The sequence below is a fragment of the Solanum verrucosum genome, unplaced genomic scaffold, assembly GCF_900185275.1.
Source record: "Solanum verrucosum unplaced genomic scaffold, falcon-dt-bn FXZP01000156.1, whole genome shotgun sequence".
Lineage (NCBI taxonomy): Eukaryota > Viridiplantae > Streptophyta > Magnoliopsida > Solanales > Solanaceae > Solanum > Solanum verrucosum.
Genome location: NW_026020354.1, coordinates 1,839,021 through 1,863,513, shown reverse-complemented (window position 1 = coordinate 1,863,513; position 24,493 = coordinate 1,839,021). Strand labels below are relative to the sequence as shown.

The 24,493-nt window shown below is 37.5% G+C and overlaps 1 protein-coding gene across 1 annotated transcript; it reads left to right on the top strand.

The window, feature by feature from the left end:
• The first annotated feature begins 1,725 nt into the window (after nt 1-1,725).
• On the top strand, nt 1,726-24,279 carry LOC125837619 (uncharacterized). The gene is made up of 6 exons (XM_049516712.1): nt 1,726-2,225; nt 7,411-7,539; nt 7,627-7,747; nt 7,840-7,921; nt 23,532-23,685; nt 23,782-24,279. The coding sequence occupies exons 1-6, from the start codon at nt 1,908-1,910 to the stop codon at nt 23,920-23,922; spliced, it is 945 nt and encodes a 314-aa protein (XP_049372669.1). The 5' UTR covers nt 1,726-1,907; the 3' UTR covers nt 23,923-24,279.
• The last annotated feature ends 214 nt before the right edge of the window (nt 24,280-24,493 follow it).

The window sequence follows — 24,493 nt, the reverse complement described above, 5'->3', positions numbered from 1 at the left end:
AGATGAAATCAAAATTAAAATAAGTCAAAAAGTAAGAGAGAGAGAGAAATAACGAAAAAACTTAAAATGGAAAAAATATTATATTTTTAATTAAATTAACAAGTGTCATGTAATGATTGATGTGTGATAACACTTGTTTCAAAAGATTTGGACTTGATCGAAAAATGATGTAATAATATCAATTCAAAATTATTTAGGGGGTAGTAGAATCCCCACATAGTTAAAATGTCTTTTTAAAATTTTGGGACAACTTCAGGTGTCACTTTATGTCTTTTCTCGCAAGATAACAACATATAAACAAAAGGTCAAGGAAATAGTGGTGTGGATTTAATCTTGGAAGAAACGCGTGGAATACTTGAACGTATTAATCAACTATATGTTAATGTTGACTATGTTCCTGTTGGATCAACAATATTGTATGTTAAGTAATGGCCCGCTACTAAGAATTAGATGAAAAATACAAGTTGTTAGGATGTGCAGACAATTGTGAGGAATGAAATTGTAATTAACTCGATTTACTCTAGTGTTTAAATGCGTTAATGAATAAAAATTTTGGTAACCTAACATGGAGTTTGATTGCCCCAAGTCTAGCAATAGTAGTATGATAATGTTTAAACCGGAAATTCAATAATTGTATTGTCGCTAATTCAAGATAACAAAGTTGATACTTTAGGAAAATGCAGAATTAAAAAGAAATTCTCTTTTACAAAGTAAATGGGTTAGCTTATAATGTGACGTATTTGTAAAAATTAATATAACACTGTGAGAATAACTATTAGGCTGGCCATTCTTGTTGGAAATTGTGTGAACTTACTATAGATTCTATCTAACAACACAACAATTATTTAGTTTCCATATTATAAAGTACATGTTGAATATAATATGGAACTATTCATTTGCCGTTCAAGAGAGACTAAATCTACTTTTAACAAGGAAACTATGATAAGTATGGACTCTTATGAGCTAATGTTTCTAATGATAATTAAATCAATTGTGGCTAGATCGATCAAGACATATAATAGACCAAAAACAAAATCGATTGACAATTATCATATGATTCTTGATAGAGAACCAGTGATAAGACAAACTTAGAGTTTAAAAACTTAGTCTACATGTTGATTAACATGTTAATGTTGCTAGTTAGAATAAGAATAAGTCATTGGATATATATATATATATATATATATATATATATATATATCTATTCTCGTAATGATTAAATGGAAGACACTAAGAATGAAGACATAGTTTGACAAACTTTTGAAAATTAGAGATGTCTTGAACGATGTTTGATTTACATGTTGTTTAACTTGTTTGTATTGCAATTTAAAATAAGAAATAAGTTGGGTAAAATTCAAAATGATCGAATAAAAACCACTCAAAATGAGTACCAAGTAAGACAAACTTTGGCAAATTAGAGAGGACTCAACATGTTCTGTCAAGCATATACCCAAAGACATCAAAAAATATGTTGTCTAAAGTATATACCCAAAGACATCAAAAAATCAAAATAATAGTAATAAGTAGAGCTTCAGAATTAACAATTTTTTTTTTAACAAATTTCAATAAGATGTGACGTAAGGGGCATTTTACCTAAGTCGCTAACTATTAAGAAGAAAAACATTATTATATTACTTAATTGTAATTCGCACTACAACATGTAGCGTCAAGGGCCACTCTCTTCACCGGCGCGTGAGGATTCCCATGCATCGTTTCGTTTTCTCTGGCTAATCTATCTTCTTCTATCTACATTTCAATTCAATGACTATGACTTCTTTGTCGAGGCACCACCTTGACAGCTACACCTCCGCCCAGACTCCAATTTGCGACTGAAGAAGACCCACGATTACCAACACAGAATTTGCACGTTAGCAGTCTGTGAATCTCCTTTCCTTACCGGTGAACCTATGGCCGAGCTGGCTCAGGCCGCCGATGTTTACGCTCCGAGGACTCTACCTGCGTGGAGGTCGCTGCTTAACTGGCTTCTTTTCTTCTTTCAGATCTTTGTTCAGATCGTTAGAGGAACGCCTTCTCTCAGTCAGGTACTTTCCTATGTCGGCTTTCGTAATACCTCTTTCCTTTCTTCTACGCCGCAGTTCATGCCGCTCCCTATTGTTGAGCTGCCGGAGTCTCAGGAGCCGCCGCACCAGCCACCTCTTACTGTTTCTACCTTGCAAATCGCCGCCGGAAGAGTTCCAGATGCTAACGGAGAGCAAAGACTCACGGTAAGCAACCTTCCTATACAAATATTTTAAAGCTTATTCTCGACCTTGTTTAACAAGATGAAAGAATATATTGAGCAACACTAAATGAAAATTACTAAGACTCATCACGTATCTAAATATTCTGGCACTGCTACTCTAGAGCTGCTAACTCTATTTCAGTTTGCACATCTAACTAATAATCGGTTCTTGGGTGCATGAATAGGTTACTGTTACGTATTCCACTTGGTAAGGACTAAGGAGTTTTACCGTAGGTCATCTCGTGTAACTTTTTTCTTGCTTAATTAGTGTTGCAATAACCATAAGTACCAAAGGAAACAGTAGATGAAAAAAACAAGAAAGGGAAGTTGCTTAATGATTCAATGTGAAAGAGCAATGCATGGGCATAAACAGTTAAATTTTAATTCCCAAATCTAGTTAACACTGCAACCAAATCTAGTTTACATTAAATTATGTTCACTGTTCACTGAAGAAACCAAACTTTGAGCAGAGGGTCTTATCGGAAACAGCCTCTCTACCCCACAAAGATAGGGGTAAGGTCTAAATACATCCTACCCTCCTCAAGTGGGGTCTTACACTAGTTATGTTGTTGTTGTGACATGCATGTGCATGCTTTTCCCCAATTTATTTCCTAGGAGGTGGTGATGTGTAGAATTGTTTTCCTTTTTGGTATTGTAGAGGATCTCTAATTCTGCTTCAAAATATTACCATTACTTCCATGTATGTATGTCAGTGGAACATATAGGATGTGGTACTCCTTCTCCATCGGTAGAGGAGCCATATGAGTCCGAAGCAAGCTAAGTGACAATAGCAAAGGTGGTTTAGTGATGTAATTGTTACAGACTAGCTGGAAGGGAAGATCACACATGCCATTGCATAAGAGGATGTTTGGATTGGCTTATTTCAAGTAGCTTTTGACTTCTAAGCTCTTTTTTTTAAATTTTTTTTGAGGCATTTGTGAATGACAAAAAGTGTTTTTACACACTTTTTTTAGGCTGAAACAGTACAAGAATAAGCTAAAAACCAAAAGTTGGGTATTACCAACTTATGACTTTTAACTTTTAGCTTATAAGTTCTTTTAAAAAGCCAATGAAATTACAACTAAATAAAGGGAAGGTAGTTCAAGAAGGGCAGTGAACTATGAAAAGGACAAGAAAAGTATGAAATTGATGAAATATTGGGCGAGTGCAATGTGTATAAGTACTGATATGTCGGAATATACAGTCAACCACCCTCTCTATAGTTGTCATTCGTTATAACGACAGTTTAATATGACGGCTTGATTTTCTCAAAACTATTTTTTGATGTTATATTTAAATTCTCTATGACAACATTCGAACTACAAGAGGAAGGACATTCATTATAGCAGTATACTCTTTGTCAAATTACCGCTCTATAACGGTTATACTCAAATATTTTGTAAGAAATATACAAGATCAAAATATTTGTGATAATCATCATTAATGTCATGCACACAGTAAATTTCATCAGTTCTGGTCATAACTTCATGAGGAAAGACTATTGCTGTTTGCCTTTTATCTTTTGAGAGAAAAAAGACCACAATTGATGTTTGCCTTTTTTACATTCATAATCTTTCTAATTTTGCATATTTTTGTAAACGTCAACTACTAGTATACATATATAACAACACCTCACTATAGCAGCTATAAAATATTTAGACAAATGCTGCCACTATAAAAAGGTTTGAGTGTACAGGGGAACATGTTCTGGTTTACAAGAAGTAGGAGTGGCTTGGTTTTCCTTGTTGCTTGTAGTCCTAGTTTTTTTCTTTTGGTTTCTTTTTTGATTCTATTTTTATATATTTTTTTTTGTTTTGTCTATTGGAAGTTGGCATGCTTAGAAAGGTTTACTGCCGATAGTGCAACTATGGCATGCAAATCAGATTAATAGGACAAATGATAACAACATATGAATCGGTTAGCAAAGTTTTAGTTATGCAGTCCGACATGGCTATGGTTGGGCTTTGCTACAGGCTCGGATATTGCAGGATCTGTTATATCTAATACTTTAATTAGTGTATGTATGTATGTTGAAGAGGCCTCATATGGGATGGGAAAACCACCTCCATCCCCAGGGGCACCAAGTGAGGTGGAAGCACGCTAAACTACAATGACTTAGGTAGTCCAATAGTGTGTTTTAAACTATTGGACTACCTAATGGACTACCTAAGTCATTGTAGGTAGTCCAATAGTGTATTTTAAGCCCATCTTTAAAAGCTAATTGCCTCATGTTTTTGTATAGTTGGGTTTATTTATCCCCTCTAGATTCCCCTGATTCATTTTTGAACTTTGTCAGCTCCTTGACTCTTAACTAACAATGTAAAGGATAGCTGACCTTTTGCTACTAAGCTTTTGTAACTATTATGCATCTACTTGATGCCTGCAATAGAACTAATTACCATCTGTTTACTGCTCAAATTTGGAACTTGTTTCTCAACATCACAAGCATGAACTGGACAATGCCAGAACATACATCAGATTTGTTGAACTGTTGGATTAGGAGGGGAGGCAGTAAGAGTCAAAAGAGATGGTGGAAGCTAATACCATCATGTGTATGGTGGTCAGTCTGGAAAGAAATGGAAGATGTTTTGAAGATAGATCCAATTCCATCCACAAAGTTAAATGGAATTGTATAGTATCTCTACTTTTTTGGTGTAAACAGCTTTGTATAGATGATATAGACCAGATTATAGATTTGATAGGAAATCTGTAATTATCCCTTTTTGGAGGTAGCCAGCATACCCTTAATGCTGAAGAATTCAACCTTACCAGTTTCAAAAAAAAAAAATAGAACTAATTACTTCATCAAAACAAAAAAAAATTAGTGTGCTTAAGCCTTTAACATAGACAAACTGCAAATAGAAGATCAGACGTGACACTTGCTTGTGTAGGCTATGTATATAACGAACAATTAAAAATTCTTATGTATTAGGATGGAGGTATTTAATGGAAATTGCAACTTGATAATGGGAAGGAAGTAACATATCAAAGAAGAAGATAACCGATATGAATGAAGAGGGAAGTTGTGATGGATGGGAGGACAGAAAAAGTGTGAAATATGGCATTGATGAAAAACGGGAACGAACAGAATCTTTATTGAATGTCAATATTTCAGAATATATATGTGAAATGAAAGGGGTAATTGCTATGATTTACAAGAAATAGCATATGCTGATTCTAGTTATTGCCGGTAGTTTTTATATTGTTTCTTTTGATTTCTTTTTTTATTTTAAACATGTATAGTTTCTTTTAGTTTCTTCTTTTTGTTCTTGTATCCTTTATTGTGATTATTTTCTTCTGTCTATTGGGAAGATGGCTTGCTGGGCCTCAGAGTATTAAGAGAGCCATTGAAAACTGGAGCACATGGAAGGTGTATAAAGCTATCTGATATCTGGAGAATGATCCCTGCCAGCATTTTTTTTGGTGTTTGTGTATAAAAATGAACAGAAATTTTGTTGGTTTATCAACTTTGAATCATTTTATTAACTAAGTGATCGTCTTAGAATAACCAGTCTCTGACTCTATCTGTGAACCCCTCAGTATCTAGCCACCAATTTTCGAACTTGAAATACCTTTTATTTTTGTTCCAAGTCCCACTTTGTAGGGCTAATGGTACATGATCTGAAATAATCCTTTGAAGTGGGATTACTTTCAAGTTGTTGAAGCGTTCATCCCATTCTTTTGAAAACAAGATTCTATCTATTTTGGAAGCTACTTCATGGTTGTCCCCTTTGTACCAGGTGAATGTTGGATTTTCCATTTGAAGATCAATTCGCCCCATATCTTCAATGAAATCTAAAATTCTCTCATCCCTATTGTTCTTCTAACACAACTCCTTTTTTCTGAGACAATTTTTTTTTACTCTCTTTTGTACTACTTTTGCATCTTCTTGATGCCATCAATGAAGCTACTTCACCAAAATAAAAAAGAACAAGTCCTAAGGTGACTATTTGTGTCTTCTGTTCCTTTTTTATGTTGCCCATGTCCGAGAGTAGCTGTAAATTAAGAGAGACCCTGAGAATTGATGGAAGAGGTTTAAACTTTAGGAGTTGTTGGAGCTGAATGGTCCTGTCTATATGCTGATCTGCGACTTGTATGCTGCTTAAATTGTGACTGATGCTACTTATCCAAAAGGAAAAATAATGTGACTGATGTTAATTCCATGGCTTGCTATATCATCTGAATATTTATGATGTGGCATTTCTGTTGTGACCAGTGTTGTTATAGAGGATTCATATAGCCAACTCCAATTATTCTGCTACAAAGGTGTAGTTGATTCATTGGCGTTTCTTTTGTGTCTTGTAGCTCTTCCTGTATGTTCTAGTTCTTTGTTAGTAGGACCTCTGTTAACCCTGATATTTCCCTGAAAAGTTAATACATTGTTAGCATAGCAGCTGTTTTGGTATCCTATGTTCTGCTTGCTGGGTCTTTTTTGATCAGTGGTAGATTCAATGCGAATTGCAATTGCAGAGGGGGAAGAGTCTGCATGCTTTGTGGTGCTTTCAGTCTTGCATTTTGCTACTAAATGCCCTCTTCCTGAAATACTTCCTTTTTTTCAAATAAACCCCTCTGGTCGATGAAAATTTGAGAACTATAGATTCATTAGTACCGGTTTTAGGGGACTGCTAAGAGTTATGTGAAAAAAAGCATTGAGATAATATCTGTCATCCTTATCTCATCTACTGAAAACGGAGCTCCCTTGATCAATTGAAGAGATTTTTAGAATTGGCCTACTGAGGCCACAAGCTCTAATGATTTATTTTTGTTGGGATCACCAGATTGAAGGAAACCTCATGCACGCTTTGGAATAGGGTTACCTCTTGGTTGCTTTACCTTTATCAAAAAATAAAATAAAATAGGGTTACCTCTTGGTTTGAAGAATTGATACCCTTCATTTGATGGAATAAAATTAAAGCTCAAAGACGTTCTAGAATCTGTAAGAGTATTATGATCAAATTTTACAGAAAGTTGACTACTAAGAGAGATTGGGGGACTTAGAGATGGGTTAATATAATCTTGGTGGGCTGTCAGATAAGCAGATAGTAAAATTATTTATTGAATTTCTTAGTACTAAGTGCACTAGATTGGTTGAACGACTGGGTCGTTTTCTTTGTTTAGCAAAATGTTCTTTTTGAGCTTTTTCTCAAGTTCTTAAATATTGCTTGTAGGTGGTTCTTGACTTGGATGAAACTTTAGTTTGTGCCTATGAGACATCAAGTTTGCCCAATATCGTACGCACCCAGGCTACAGAGGCTGGATTAAAGTGGTTTGAGCTTGAGTGCACATCTTCAGACAAGGTTATATTTTCACTTCTGTTTATGATTGAGTGATTATCTGGCAAGTTCCTTGATTTTTTTTATCTCATATATTCTGGATGGTTTTAGGAATGCGAAGGCAAACCTAAGATCAATTATGTCACAGTTTTTGAACGTCCTGGATTGCATGAGTTTCTAAAAGAACTCAGTGAATTTGCCAATCTTGTCTTGTTTACTGCTGGGCTTGAAGGTTGGCCCGTTAATTTGAGATTTATTTTGTTATCTTCCTTAATTCACAGGTTCATCTATAAATGGTTAATTCTCATTGTTATCTGTGTGCAGGTTATGCAAGACCTCTTGTTGACAAAATTGATGTTGGAAATAGGTTTAGCTTGAGACTTTATCGGCCTTCAACAATTAGCACGTCAGTATTGCTATTCTTATGTTTTTTCCTTTTCCTGTTTAATTCCTATGCTACAGATTCTGACCTAGCATTATTCTAGGTGTTGAATGTGACTCCAAAAATAAGTTCCAGTTCATGTGCTAAAAATAGAAAGCAGAAGAATCTTACAGAGGCTTCTCGTGTGCATATGTTTGATCACTGACCTTGATATATGTGTGTGTGTGTGTGTGAGAGAGAGAGAGAGAGAGAGAGAGAGAGAGAGAGAGAGAGCGAGAGAGAGAGGGAGGGAGGGAGGGAGGGAGGGAGGGAGGGAGAGAGACGAGTGGAAGTCGTGCTGCCTCATCAGATGCCATATGCTGCATGTGAAGCCATTGACCTTCCATAGATTGCTAATAGATGGTGACTGTTCGTAACTAATTTTTTGTCTTGATCCCCCATTGATCTCACTATATTATACAAGTATAACTCTCTTTGTAGCGGACAAATTCAATGTGGGTAGAGCAAAAAAAGGGGTAACAATAAGAGAAAGTGAGAATTTGTTTAAAGTTGACTTGTTAATCAGACTTTATGAGTATACCTTGATGGCCTTTATTAACAATGAAATTACTTTGACGGCCCTGTGTTGCTCCTGCACACACAAGTGTACGTGGTTGCTCAAGTAATACAACAATTGTAAACAATCAAAGGTTGGATCCCACAAGGACTGATGATTGAAAAATATTTCTGATAAACTACTATTACACAAAGAACTAGTGTTTTCACAAAGAAGTGGTTTGGTTGATTACTTCTAATTGCAATGATTCAATAAATAATTTTATTTTGAGATAAAGGTAACTGTGTATTCACAATAGGCTCTCATCATCAAACAAATGATGAGCATAGGTCACTTACAATCTCATCAGAGCATATCAAAACTAACTTATGGGAGATTACAAATTTCCATGGAAATCAACAAAAAGTTCTATATCCCCCACCATATTTTGTTTACACCAAAATTACAAAAGGCTAAAGCAATTCATTCTAATCTTTTGGATGTTGTTTCTTGTATCCTCAAATCATCTTGCATTTCTTTATTTCCACAGAGTCTACCTAATGCAAGCTGGGAATAACTCCCACCAATCTTCACCAGAATCTCTTCTTCCTATCTCCTCCCAGCTATATAATAAGTCCTTAGTGGTCCTTGGCTTTACCCAGTACACACCAAGTATACAGCGGAACATGTTCCACAGGTTTGCAGCCACTTTGCAATGGAGGAATAGATTTCTATTAATTCTGCATCTTGATCACACATGAAGCACCTTGAAAAGATTTGTCTCCCTTTTTTCTGAAGCACTTCTCGAGTCAAACATGCCTTTCTGCACACCAACTAAGCAACTTGAGACTTTTAAAGTTAATTTTACCTTCCAAATTAACTTCCATGGTCAAAATCTAATCTGTGATTGATTAGCATTGTTTATCCAGTAGCATAACTTTACTGTGAACACTCCTTTGTTATGCAGTCGCCAAATAGGCTTGTCAGGTTCATTGGAGATGCCTGGAGTGGCATGAAGGACCTGAAACAGGTTAGTGATCCTCTCAATCTCCCAATCATTAAGTGCTCTCCTGAAAATGAGGTTCCAACCCTGAGGGCTCCACCATTGGAAATTGTGGCATTGTCCTGTAGATTGAACAGATCTGGGAAAAGTGAAAAGTGATTTAAGGCACTCTTCCCAATCCATATTTCATTCTAGAAATCAATTTTCCTGTCATTTCCCACCTATAGTGAGATGTTGTCTTTGAACTGGGGCCATAATCTTCTGATGGTTTTCCACACACTACAATCAAAGGTTCCTAGAACCTCCTCAGTTGACTAATGGCTTTGCAAGCCATACTTCTGTGTGATGACTCCCATTCTTTTTTTTCTCTTTATTTTTAGTCTCTCTTCATCCATTATTTTCACTAGTATTCTCATCATCTCAATAACATTTCAATCAGTTTTTTTCTCAAGCAATTTTTCTTTATCTTTTTTTTTTCATGTCACATTTTTTTTTTTGAGAAAGGTAACATTACTTCTATATATCCACAGGTATACTACATCAAAGTGTAGTCCCTCTCCAAAAAGTTTTACTTACATCATTCCTAGGATCTTCTAGTTACAACCAGTCAATAATATTAAACACATTTTCAGCATCTTCTATCACTACTTGCTTACACCAAAAATAATAAAGCCCTAGGCAATTAGTCTTTATCTTCTGGATATTGTTCTGTTTTCCTTCAAAGCATCTTTGATTCCTTTCCTTCCAAATTGTCCACCAAATGCAAGCTGGGACAATCCTCCATCTCCTCATTTTTTCCTGCATTTCCATCCCTGTTCCAGCATTGTAGGACTTCTATAATACTCCCAGGCTTTGTCCACTTAATCTTCCTCTTTTAGATAAACATCTGCCACAATTGATCAGTCCATTTACAGTGTAAAAAGAGATGGTTGACTGTCTCCACCTGTTCTTCACATAGATAGCAACTAGAGCATAGATTGGGTTTCCTCTTGTTTAAGTTCTCATGTGTCAAGATTGCCTGCTTTGCCAAGAGCCATGTGAAGTAATTCACCTTGTAGGGAATTTCTGTTCTCCAGATCATCCTCCAGGGCCATCCTGCATGCTGCTCCTCCGTAGACCTGAGTTCTCTGTATGCTGATATGCTGATTTTACAGTGAACTCTCCCCCTTCCATACTAGTCTTTTATCACTTACTAGTTATCTTTGGTGATGATTACACTTGACCATCCCTTTGTTTAGATTTAACAATTTTGTCACAATTTATGCTATAGTGTTCCAGGAAGCAAGATGCAAAAACTAGGGATTCAACAAAATGGATCCAGATAAAAATATGGCTATCAAACAAAATGTTACAGGCTCAAAGGACTAACTAGTGATAACAATATCTGAAAAAGCTGAAGTTTGCAAAACATATCAAAGAAAGCATATTATCATCTTCTAAATAGAGCAATATTTTTTATTTCGCTTCAATAACATACAAGACAAGTTCTACGTTAAGATGCAAAATACGGAATAAGCAAGAAATCCTCAAATGGCACAAGTCTTAATCAAGATGAATCAATTTTACTTCTAAGACAAATAGAGTCATAACAAACTACAAAATAAGAATAAACTATATATAGTCATTATCCTGAGCCTAGGTGTTAGAAAATCTGTTATTATATTAAACCAGTGTTTTCGGACGACGAAAGGCGATAAAAGGCGACAAGGGTTTGCCTTGCTACAAGGCAAGGTGCTCGCCTTTTTGAAGTGTGGCCCAATTAATACCAATAAAATAAAATATTTAATTTCATATATAAATAATTGTTAAGAATTCTCACATCGGAAAAGGGATGGGAATTTAGTCTCCTTATATGGACTTAGACAATCCTTCCCTCATAAGCTAGATTTTGAGGTTGAGTTAGGCCCAAGATCCATCTTCACAGGGTATAAGAGCTTTCTTTAGTGAGAAAATAAATATAATAAGAGAACAAAATTACTGAATTTTTTTTTCCCAGCAAAACCTCCATTGTTCTGCGATTCCGACACTCTCCAGGGGTATTGTGCATATACCAGTACCACCATTACGATCGGAATCCTTGCAGGTTATGTTTCTCAGCCACTTTTCTGGTAGTTTTTTTTTTCCAGCAACTTTTTCCGGCAAGACAACAAGCAATTCTCCAGTTTTCCAGATCTTCTCCAGTTTTCCAGATCTGTTCTTCAGTTTTTTCCCCAGAATTTACTTTATTTTTGAACACTAATAGATCTTTTTTTCATGTCTCTCGGATCCGATATGTTTAGCACTAAATCTGTGAGTTCCACCTGCCCAAACCATGGCATCACCACAGAACCTTTGACAGGTAGTGCAAACAATATCTTGGTCCTCCTCTGTTCAATTATGGTGCAAGGGACAAGGTGTTCAGGATCACTTGAATACACAGGATATTACTGTAAAAGATAGGGACGAATGGGAGAAGATTGGTGCTCAATTTGTGTAGTCTGTTATGGAAATCTATTGATTCAAAGTTGATGCCATTGTTTCGACCATTCCAAACTTGCTTCTTAGTTTGGGAAAAGGCTCATGGGCTATACACAAATGACATATCCCACTTTTATAATGTGATTTCTTGGTTGACTAACCTTAAAAAGCAAGACTTGGATATGTCAACTTATCTTGGACAGGTTTAGGCGGTTATGGAGGAATTTAATGAGTTAATGCCCGCTACTCGAAATGTTGAAAAGCAATTAGAGCAGCGTCAGAAGATGTTTCTAGTTGTTACACTTGCTGGACTTCCATCTGATCTTGATTCAGTGCGAGATCAAATTTTGGCTAGCTCTACTGATCTTGTTATGGATGACCTGCTTGCTCGATTGTTACGACTAGCTGCACCACCTATGTCGTCTAGTCATCTAGTTCCACCTGCAGATTCTTCTGTCCTAGCATCTCAGACTGCATTTTAGACTGGAAAATGGCATGGAGGCCGACATGGGAAACAACGACCAAGATGTGGTCATTGTAACAAATTGGGTCATACCCGTGAGGTGTGCTACTCTCTACATAGTAAACCAAAGAATGCTCATGTTGCTCAAACTGAATACACTGGTAATCCCACCAATCAATTGTTCTCTTTTTCTGAGGTAGAATACAATGACTTTCTTCAGTATCAAGCGAGTAAGAAGACATCTTCATCAATAGCTTCCGTTGCCTAAGTTGGTGATCCCGTTAATCCTGTTGCTTGTATCTCACAGTCCACCACACTTGGCCCTTGGGTTATGGACTCAGGTGCTTCTGACCACATTTCTGGTAACAAATCTTTTTTGTCTAATATTACTTACTCTCAGTCCCTTCACTGTTACATTAGCTAATGGTTCTCAGACCATGGTAGCCGGAGTTTGTCAAGCCAATCCCTTACCTTGACTCTAAATAATGTTCTTTTTGTCCCTGGTTGTCCCCTTAGCCTCTTGTCAATAAGCCGTTTGGCTAATCTTTCCAAATAGGCTCTACCTCAGGTTTAATTTAAAAAAAAGTTCTCCCAGGCACATGTCCCCAAAATCTTTCTCTCTCCTAATCTAGGAGATCAGAACTCCCCTCCGGCGACCTTCTGTCACCGGAATCCTCTCCTCTTTCTTTCTTTCTTTCAAACCGGCATAATCTTCTTTTTCTTCTAACCTATTTTCTTTTTCTTCTAATCAATGGATGAAGATATGATTTTCTTCGCAATAGGATTCAAGTCTTATGACATAGCTAGCGATGAATCATGAGCAGAGATGTGGTATGACTCGACTGAGAGAGGAAGGATCATGATGAGCAGAGCTAGCTTTACTCAGAAATCGATGGAATGAATCTGTTCGATCCTTAAGGAAGCGTCAAAGGTGAAAGGAAACACAGTTAGAAGATGGAGAAGACAGGAGCATGTTTCACACTTATTCTGTGCAAGAAACTTTAACAACAAAGGAAGATATATAAGCATTATCAGCATTGAAGGCAAGCGCAGAGCAGTATTAATAGTCCCAGAAATCTCATGCAATGCTGGTTGGTGGGATCTGGCTACCAAAATTGAAAAGTTCATTTATTACAAAGCTAATAAGACAGTCAATCAGAATTACAAAATGGTGGATAAAGAGATTCCATATGCAGAGTCGGTGAGGAGGAGCAGATGGTCGTCCAGAGAGATCAATAGTGCAGTCATAAAGGAGAGAGGGGATACCATCCTCATAAATGGTGGCCTCAATCAACCTTGAAATGAGCTCTTAGGCAAGAGCCTTGTTGGTAGCTTTCCAACAATTGGATCTGAGATGGTCACCCTGTCGGAAGTTCGTAGATGGGCAAGCAAAAATTGGAACCAAGCCCACGGCCTTAACGTTTACGAGATGGGAAACAACTGCTTTCTCTTCGAGTTTACGTCCATAAATGCGGCCGAGCATGTTCTTAGAGGAAGATGGTTGTGGAAGAATCAAGGAATTCGGCTGCAATGGTGGTCGCCGACTGTTGGTGCAATTCAATCTAGGGTTGCCATAAGCCAATCGTGGATCAGATTAGTGGGCCTCCCTTTATATTTGTGGTCTCAGAATGTATTTAAAGCAGTGGGGGACTTCTGCGGTGGCTGGGTGAAGACACAGGAGGAAACAAATCTTCGCAATCACCTAAAGTGGGCAAGAATACTAGTCAAAGCCAACGGAAATTCCATTCCGAAGGAGGTGAAGATAGCTTTTGAAGGTATCAAGTATATCATACAAGTATGGGATGAAACACCGGCAAGGTTTTTCGTCGGAGATAGTGCATACGATATCGGAGGAGATAGGAGGACTCGGTCTTCAAACCAATGGTTATTGCAGAAGGGTGAAACTTCGAAATCCACTCCTCTGCCAGCTGGTGACAGGAACTTTCACGTGGGAAGCACAAAAGATTTTGAATCTATTAACAGGGCACGTGATACTAAGCAGCTGAAAGGAAAAGAGTTGGGCCTGGACCCATTGGCCCAACAAGCTTGTAACTTAAAATGAAAAGTAGGCCAATATTTCAGATTGGACCTCAGAGCCTTTACTCGATGAAATACAAGCAAATTACAGGAATTTAGTGGCACCAGACAAGGAAGGCGATCCAGTCCATCTATTCCATGGAGACAGAGATGAGAATTTCAAATTTCTAGCAGATATAAGGGACGAAGACCGATATGTCGATCATCCAAACAGAGGAAAGAACAACCACGGAAACACAAACAGGAAACGATATGTACTGGAACATAAGGCAGATGGGGAAGGTATAATTGAAGATATCATACCACTAAATTCAGAAGAACAGGACATTGGTATAGCAGCAGAGAACAAAATTCCTTCATAGGTCCAACAGAATATTATCAGGCTTAGCAAAGAATTTGGAGTGCACTTTATTGGATGTGAAGAAGCAGATCTGAATCTATTCATGAAAATTGATGGCAAGAGGGAAGCAATTGAGAAGATGGCTGGAGCCATAGTTCCTACGACTCCAACAGAAAAGATCCCAAGAGAACTCAAGAATCTGGAACCAGCTAGTAACTTCGTGAGCTATGGTACAAGAAGTTGGGGGGGTTGTTTCTTAGATTTTTTAAATGAAAGTTAACATAGTTTCATGGAATGTAAGGGGCCTCAATGATCCAAGGAAGAGGCTACTGATCAAAAACATGATGAACAATTGGAGGGCAGATGTGTATTGTTTTCAGGAATAAAAAATTAATGGAGATATAAGAGGGGTGATAAAAGAGATTTGGGCAAACAGGAGGGTTAAATATGCACAATTAGAGGCACGTGGAACAAGAGGGGGCATCATTATCTTATGGGATAGCAGTATCTGGGAGGGTGAAGTTTGTGAAGTAGGGGCTTACTGTATCACATGTAAGTTCACAGGGAAAACTCAGGTTTTTGAATGGCATCTATCTAGTGTCTATGCTCCAAACAGTAGAGACGAAAGAGAAGAAGTATGGGGAGAATTGGGGGCAGTAAGGAGTTTGTTTAGTGGACCTTGGGTGGTGGCTGGGGATTCCAATGTAGTAAGGTACCCATCAGAAAAGAAGAACTGCAAGAGATTGAATAAGGCGATGGAAGATTTCTTAGATTTTATAAAGGATATGGAACTACAAGATTTACCACTGAAAGGTGGTAGTTTCACATGGAGGAAAGGGGACAGACAAGAAATTGCAGCAAGACTAGACAAAATTTTGATTTCCGAGGAATGGGAAGTTTCCTTTAGGAAGATTAATCAATCAATCTTACCTAGAGTTACATCTGATCATAATCCCTTGTTGTTGGAATGTGGCAACTGGGAGAAGCAAACATCTTATTTCAAGTTTGAGAACTGGTGGCTACAAACTCAGGACTTCAATGAAAGAATTAAAAATTGGTGGAATTCTATAACTTACGTGGGAAGACAAGACTATATACTAGCTTGTAAGTTGAAACTACTGAAAGTCGAGCTGAAAGATTGGAGCAAAACACTTCATGGCAATCTTGGTATGCAGAAACAGTGCACTCTCAACCAACTAGCTGATCTAGATTTGATTGAAGATCAGAGAACTTTATCTGAAGATGAGTCCTACTTGAGAGCAGTATTGACAGTGGAGTTGGAGGAAATTGCAAAGAGGGAGGAAGTTGTTTGGAGGCAAAGATCTAGGGCCCTTTGGCTCAGGGAAGGGGATAGGAACTCAAAAATATTTCCATAGGATTGCTAATTGTCACAAGAGGTACAACAACATTGACAAATTGATCATAAATGGAGCTAATGTTATTGAACCAGTTGGGATCAAAGATGGAATAATTATATTCTACCAGGAACTATACAGGGAGGCAGAAGTATGGAGACCTCAATTCAATCCTAGATTCCAATTCATTATCAGTGAAGAGGATAATATTGCATTGCAAGGCCAATTTGAAGAACAAGAAATCAAAAACAGTGTGTTCTCATGTGCAGGGGATAAAGCACCAGGCCCTGATGGTTTCTCAATGGCCTTTTACATACAGTGCTGGGAAGTGATTAAGGAGGAAGTGGTAGCTGCCATCCAGAACTTCCATGATCAGGGCTATTTTGAGAAAAGTTTTAATGCCACTTTTATAGCCCTGATTCCTAAGAAAGTGGGAGCATCTGAATTGAAAGATTTCAGGCCAATTAGCCTAATTGGGAGCTTCTACAAAATCATCTCAAAGATCCTAACAGAAAGACTCAAGAGGGTTATGCCAAAGTTAGTAGATGATCAACAAATGGCCTTCATAAAGGGTAGACAAATTATGGATGCCATTCTGGTAGCTAATGAATGTGTAGATGTGAGAACCATATCCAAAGTCAAGCTAGACATAGAGAAAGCTTATGATCACTTGAACTGGGAATATTTGTGGAGCACACTCAGGAGGATGGGGTTTGGCAACACCTGAATAAAATGGATGAGGTTTTGTATGACCACAATGAAGTTCTCTGTTTTGATCAATGGCTCACCATCTGGCTTCTTTTCCTCTGAGAGGATTGAGACAAGGAGACCCCGTTTCTCCTTTTCTTTTCATCCTAGCTATGGGAGGTCTAAGTGATATGCTGAAGATTGCTCAGGTTAATAACAAAATTAGGGGCTTCAAAGTGAGTCAGGGGGATTCACTGGGAGTGTCTATCTCCCACCTACAATATGCTAATGACACATTAGTATTTTGTGATGCAGAAAGTGAACAACTGAAACACTTGAGGGTTATTTTCATTTTGTTTGAAGCAATATCTGGACTCCATATCAATTGGGGAAAGAGCTTTATTTATCCTGTAGCCTCCTGGCAAACAATTTAGGTGGCAAGATACGGGAACTTCCAACCACCTATCTTGGCATGCCTTTGGGAGCTAAGAGTAAATCTTTGAGCATCTGGAACTCTGTGGTAGAAAAATGTGAAAGGAAGTTGGTTAACTGGAAAAGTCAATACTTATCCTCGGGTGGTAGAGTCACACTTATCAACAGTGTTCTTGATGCCATGCCAACCTATATGATGTCCCTTTTTCCTATGCCTGGGAAGATCATTCAGAGGCTGGACACAATTAGAAGAATTTTTCTTTGGCAAGGTAATGGGGAAGGGGTTAAGAAATTTCACTTGGTTAAGTGGGATGCTGTTATTTCCAACAAAAAAGAGGGAGGTCTGGGAATTAAGAATTTGAAAGCCCACAATAAGAGCCTTCTGCTAAAATGGCTCTGGAGACTAGCAACAGATGATCAGAGCTTATGGAAGGACACTATCTTTGCAAGATATGGAAAGGAAGGATCATGGACTACTAAGGAGGTTAATACTCCTTATGGTGTGGGTCTATGGAGAACTATTAGAAATCAGTGACCAAGAATTTGGAGCAACTCTGTGATTAATGTGGGAAATGGGAGGAAAACCTTGTTATGGAATGATATATGGATGGGACAAACACCTTTGAGACAACAGTTCCCAGACATTTATATTCTCAATCAACAGAAAATAGCTACAATTGTAGAAGTCAGAAATGAACAAGGATGGAACCTGATTTTTAGAAGGTTCCTCAATGATTGGGAAGTGGAGAGAATGACTCAGTTCTATAATACCTTGGAACAAGCCAAGAACCTCACTTGTGAGGAAGACAAATTGACATGGAAGCTGGAGAAAGATGGCAAGTTCAAGGTGAAATCAGCCTACAAATTACTAGACATTTCAACTGAAACCAAGGAGTTGTGGCCTTGGAAGATGATCTGGAAAGGGAAGATACCACATTGGCTTACTTCACATGGCTTGTTGCAAGACAATCTGTTCTGACTCAAGATAACTTAATGAAAAGAGGAAAGGACTTATGCTCCAGATGTTTTTTTTGTAAATTTGAGACGGACAATAAACCATCTTTTTTTGCATTGTAAAGTGACTGAGAAACTATGGAAGTATTTCATTAACCTGAGAGGTATCACATGGACCATGCCTAGAAATACTGCAGAAGTCCTAGCATGTTGGAATAGAGATGGAAATCAGTTAGGACACAAGGAGAAATGGAAGATTGTCTCTGCCTGCATCTGGTGGACAATATGGAGTGAGAGAAATCAGAGATGTTTTGAGAACAAGAGCATCCCTTTCCAAAGCATTAAAATGAATTGTTTAGTGACCTTTTACTTTTAGTGTATCCATTCTATTCCAAAGGATCCGGGGGACATCACCCTATTCTTAGATAGTTTATGAGGGAGATAGGTGTTTTGATTCTTGTTGGTAAACCCTCTATCCTTTTGATGTAATTACTACATGAGTTCACTATTGGTGTACTTCTATGTTGATAATGCCAGTTAACTTTCTCAAAAAAAAAAAAAAAAGTCGTTTGGCTAAGGCTTTAAATTGTTTCGCCTCATTTTATAGTGACTTCTTTGTCATACATGACCTCAATACGGGAAGGATGATTGACGAAGGGCATGAGTTAGATGGACTTTATTATCTCAATTCTCACAAATCCACTATAGTTTGTTCAATCTCAGTCTCTCTAGATTTAATCCACAAACGATTGGGACACCCTAGTTTATCCAAACTTCAAAAGATGGTACCTAGCTTGTCCAAATTGTCTAAGTTAGATTGTGAGTCATGTCAATTGGGGAAGCACACCCAAGCTACTTTTCCACGTAGTCCTAATAATAGTGCAGAGTCTCTTTTTCAGTTAGTTCATTATGATATTTGGGGTCCTAGTAGAGTTAGTTCTACATTGGGTTTTAAGTATTTTGTTACTTTCAATGATGATTACTCAAAATACTTAAAACCCAATGTAGAACTGACTCTACAAGGACCCCAAATATCATAATGAACTAAATGAAAGAGACTACACGATTATTAGGACTACGTGGAAAAGTAGCTCGGGTGTGCTTCCCCAATTGACATGACTCACAATCTAACTTAGACAATTTGGACAAGCTAGGTACCATCTTTTGAAGTTTGGATAAACTAGGTTGTCCCAATCGTTTGTGGATTAAATCTGGAGAGTCTGAGATTGAACAAACTATAGTGGATTTGTGAAAATTGAGATAATAAAGTCCATTTGACTCATGCCCTTCGCCAATCATCCTTCCCGTACTGAGGTCCTATATGACAAAGAAGTCACTATAAAATGAGATGAAACAATTTAAAGCCTTAGCCAAACGACTTATTGACAAGAGGCTAAAGGGACAAAATGAACATTATTTAGAGTCAAGAAAGGTAAGGAATTGGCTTGACCGACTCCGGCTGCCATAATCTGAGAACCATTAGCTAATGTAACAGTGGGAAGGGACTGAGAGTAAGTAATATTAGACAATATAAAGATTTGTTACCAGAAATGTGGTCAGAAGCACCTGAGTCCATAACCCAAGGGCCAAGTGTGGTGGACTGTGAGATACAAGCAACAAGATTACCAACTTGGGCAACGGAAGCTATTGATGAAGATGTCTGCCTTACACTCTAGTAGTACTTGGGAGCTTGTTCGTCTACCTCCAGATAAATCTACAGTTGGTTGTCGGTGGATAGATACAGTGAAGGTTGGGATTGATGGATAAATTGATGCACTTTATGGCCTGAAGCAGTCTCCTCGAGCATGGTTTGAGAAGTTTAGCATGGTTATTCAGTTGTTTGGAATGTATGAAGTTAAGTTGATCTTTTTGTGTTCTATTGTCACTCTGCTCCAGGTTTGTGCATGTATTTGGTAGTGTATGTTGATGACATAGTTATCACAGGCAATGATGATGAGGGAATTACCAAATTGAAACATCACCTTTTCTAGCACGTTCAGACTAAGGATCTTTGTCAATTGACATACTTCTTGGGCATTGAGGTTGCTCAATTCAATTCAGGAATTGCCATTTCACAAAGGAAGTATGCACTTGATATTCTTGAAGAGACAGGGATGATAGATTGTCGGCCTATTGATTCTCCAATGGATTCAAATGTTAAGCTCCTACCAGTCGGGGGGGGGGGGGACCTCTTAGCGATCCAGGAAGATATAGAAGGTTGGTAGGAAAGTTGAATTATCTCACATTGACTCGACCTGATATTACCTTCTCGGTAAGTGTCGTAAGTTAGTTCTTGAACTCTCCTTGTGATAGTCATTGGAATGTCGTTATTTGCATTTTTCAATACATAAAATCTGCTCCAGGGAAAGGACTTCTTTATGAAGACCAAGGACATGAGAAAAATGTTGGATATTCAGATGCAGATTGGGCAGGGTCACCCTCTGACAGAACGATCCACTTCGGGATATTGTGTTCTAGTTGGGGGAAATTTGGTGTCTTGGAAAAGTAAGAAACAAAATGTGGTTGCTAGATTTAGTGCAGAAGCAGAATATCGGGCTATGGCAGTGGCAACATGTAACTCATATGGATCAAGCAACTACTGAAGGAGTTGAAATTTGGAGATACTAAAGGAATGGAACTTGTGTGCGATAATCAAGCTGCACTTCACATTGCATCGAATCCAGTATTTCACGAGAGGACCAAACAAATAGAGATTGATTGTCATTTTGTTAGAGAAAAGGTACTTCAGGAGACATAGTCACAAGGTTCGTGCGGTCAAGTGATCAGTTTGCAGACATATTCACCAAGTCCTGGTCCCAAAACAAGTTATATATGTAACAAGCTTGGTACATATAATTTATATGAACCAGCTTGAGGGGGAATGTTAGAATCCTAGGAATATTCTAGTATTTCTATAGCATATGTAAATATAGTAGGTAGCTTGATTTCCTCTTAGATTTACTCTAGCTTGATTTGATTTTGATTTGTAGTGATTAGGTATTGATTTCCTTTCCTTTTTAGGACATGTATACTTAGCTATTTAAACCCCAATAGCTTGTGGGAATAATCAAGCTGAGTTCTCTCTCAAACTCTTCTCTTCTCACAATTATCAAAATCTCAATAGCAATAACATATAAGAAAATATTTCAATTCAAAAGCTGAAAATAGATAATACGTACTTAGAACTTGAATGAGAAAAAAACAGAACAGAAAAAAACAATGGTAGAAGTGACTCTGAAGAAGAAGGAAAATAGAAACAGAGGAAGAAGAAATCTGAAGAAGAAATACATATTGGTTGGATTTTGGAGTCGCCAAAAAACTCTAGCTAGTCGCCTGAGGAGTCTAGTCGAAAATCCTAAAATTACCTTTTAACATTTAAAACCCTAAATTGGTCGCCTTTTTTTTTTAAAAAGAAAATACAAAAGGCGACCCCTTTCTCGCCTTTGTCGCCATGGCGTTGCCTTTTGATGATCGCCTCGCCACAATGCTAAAGTGCGATGAAGGGTTGCCTCGCCTCGCCTCTCGCCATTGGCGATTGCCTTTCACAACACTATATTAAACACTCAAGCTCAAGTTGGGAGGAAGCAGGAATTGAGGCAAAGAATAGAAGTTATTGGAGGACCATTCCAGCATGCATCTGGTGGACCATTTGGAGAGAAAGGAATGCTAGAAGCTTTGAGGACAGAAGCAAATCCCTACAAATGATCAAAACAGATTGTATTCTGTTATTATGTTTTTTGTGTACAAAGAGTTCCCCTATAGGTGCAGAAGCAATCCTAGAAGTATTAGAATCATGCTAGGCTTGCTGTTTTTGTTCCTAGATTTTCATACTTTTTTGTAAAGGGGCTTTCAGTACTACATAAGTACTGGTTTATAATACAAATCGTTACCTTCTCAAAAAAATAAAAATAAATTAAACACTCAAGCACTCACATGAAAGTACTACTCAAGCTTAGACCTAAATATGATTAGCATCAACCAAGTCAAAAAGGGTTTTTTCGTTTCCCTCCTTTACTACTACTAAAAAGAAAATAATAATAAAAAAATAAATCTAATGACTAATTTTCCTCAAGACGGTCGTTATCCATCCATCATTGGGAAAAGTCTCTACCTATGACTAAAAGAAAAAAAATACAGTTCAAGGACTCGGTTGGAAAAGAACCGAAAACAAAACCAGGGGAAATTATTCACTACCTGATAAAATAATATAGAAGGCATCCAAGCAAGTTCTCCACCCCACACTAGAAATTGTGCACTGTCCTTTGGCCTAACTAATATTTTGAGTTGTAAAGTTGAGAAGCTCCCAACTACATACTTGGGATGCCTCTGGGTAACCACCACAAGGAGTTAGAGATATGGGATGGGATTGTTGAAAAAATTGAGAAAAGGTTAGCCACCTGGAGGATCATTACGTCCAGCTCAGATTGTCTCCCATTAGTGTTTGGGCTGTGTATGATTTTCAAATTAAATCCTTAATTTGTTGAAAAGCATGGTGGATCAATGTCAATGTTTCTAAAAAAGTTTCAAGCCTCTTAGTTCATCTCTTATGTTGGACAGTTTCCCGATTCAGTGGTTATTATTGGGTCCACTTATATTTCTGTATCAAAAACTGGTGAAACCCATTGTAGATTATACTCTAACCTTAGTACTGGCTCGCGACTATCTACGGAATGTTCTAAATCTCGAGACTAGGAATTGTGATATATCTGGTTTCCTAAGACATGTTGGACAGAAAACATGTCTCTGTATGAGATTCTTTGATGCTTAATGCTTGTCACATGCTTAGACGGCTTAATTTCTATCGTTGTTAGATAGAAAAGAGGAGTGGATTCTTTGTTTTGTGCCATTTCTTCGTATGTGGATCGTTAATCAACTCATTAGTACACTCTATGCGTTTTGATAAGGATCTATCGTTACATAATTTTTATCAATATCACTCCTATGATACATCAATCCTGTTGGATTGTTTCGTGAAAGGACCTCATTTCTTTATGGAATTCATGTTCTCTTAATGATAGTACTTGTAGGGAATAAAAGGGAGTTACCTAAATTATACTTATAACAGGATTACCCATCAAGTATGTCTAATTTAAGCTTCTCCCTCTCAGGAAAATGATGAATGTGATGTCCCCAAGATAAAGAAAGATTGTCGTGACATTAGAAATTGATTACTGATATAAGATAATGAATTTTCCTGTACCTAATGGTTCAGATCAAATATTATGACATTTGTAAGGTCCATAAATTTGTGGTATGCATATCGCGTTGATTTCTGTGTCCTTGTTAACTCAGCTTATTGTTGATGCAACAATTATTTAAAAAGTTCTTTTCAGCTTATTATTGTGAATTTGACATTTTCCTTACCTCACAGGGAGTACCGAGAACATGTGAAGGATTTATTATGCATTTCAAAGGACTTGAGCCGAATGGTCATTGTTGATAACAATCCATTCAGTTTCTTATTACAACCTCTAAATGGAATTCCATGCATTCCATTTTCTGCTGGACAACCACATGATATACAGGTTTAATAAATAAGAAAACCATGTACGGAATCTATTCCTCAAATTTAGCTACTATGCTCCGTTGACTTCAACTCGGGTTTTTTAATTCTGTATCAGCTTTTGGAGGTAATTCTTCCACTTCTCAAGCATCTCTCCAAGCAAAAAGATGTGCGGCCTGTGCTGTATGATAGATTTCATATGCCAGAATGGTTTCAAAAGCATGGAATCCCTGCTTCTGCATTGACAAGCGGGGAATGAAAATCTTGCTGGTGAAATTGTTACTAATTCCTGGACACCAATCCTGTAATTGTTCTGGGAGGGCAGTCCTCTTCACCCGATGAACAATTTTTGTATAGCTAATTTTGTGCAGAAGAGCAACCAACAGGGAGGTCTCAAGTACTGATCGGAATGTTCTCTCCCACTATATCGCAGAACATTCTCATTGTGGAAATTAAGATTATTGTGTAACTTGTTCATAGCCCCTGTTTTTGGACAATGTTAGTGTTTGTGCAATTGTGTAAACAGTCATTGCCAATAATTATTCCCTTCTCTCTGAAACAAATTCTAGTTTAAAGGTTTGACCGTTGGGATGCTCTCTTCAGGAATGGTAATGTTAAACATTCTAGGTGACATTTGGGTGTGTTTAGTCTGGAGAAAATATTTTTCAATTTTTTCATAGTCGCTTAGTAATAGTTTTGGAAAACATTTTCAGTAGGAAAATGACTTCCTAGTAGAAGTAGATAAAATAAGTTTCACAAGTGTGCATACTTCATAGTCACCCCACCCCTATATCTCCCAAACCTTCACCCTTACCCTTAAGTTTAAAGTG

Excerpts from the sequence above, each read along its gene's own strand:
- LOC125837619 (XM_049516712.1), top strand. The coding sequence starts at position 1,908 with ATGGCCGAGCTGGCTCAGGCCGCCGATGTTTACGCTCCGAGGACTCTA. Across the intron at positions 7,540-7,626 it reads AGTGCACATCTTCAGACAAG|GAATGCGAAGGCAAACCTAA; the intron begins GTTATATTTTCA and ends GGATGGTTTTAG. Across the intron at positions 23,686-23,781 it reads GACAACCACATGATATACAG|CTTTTGGAGGTAATTCTTCC; the intron begins GTTTAATAAATA and ends ATTCTGTATCAG.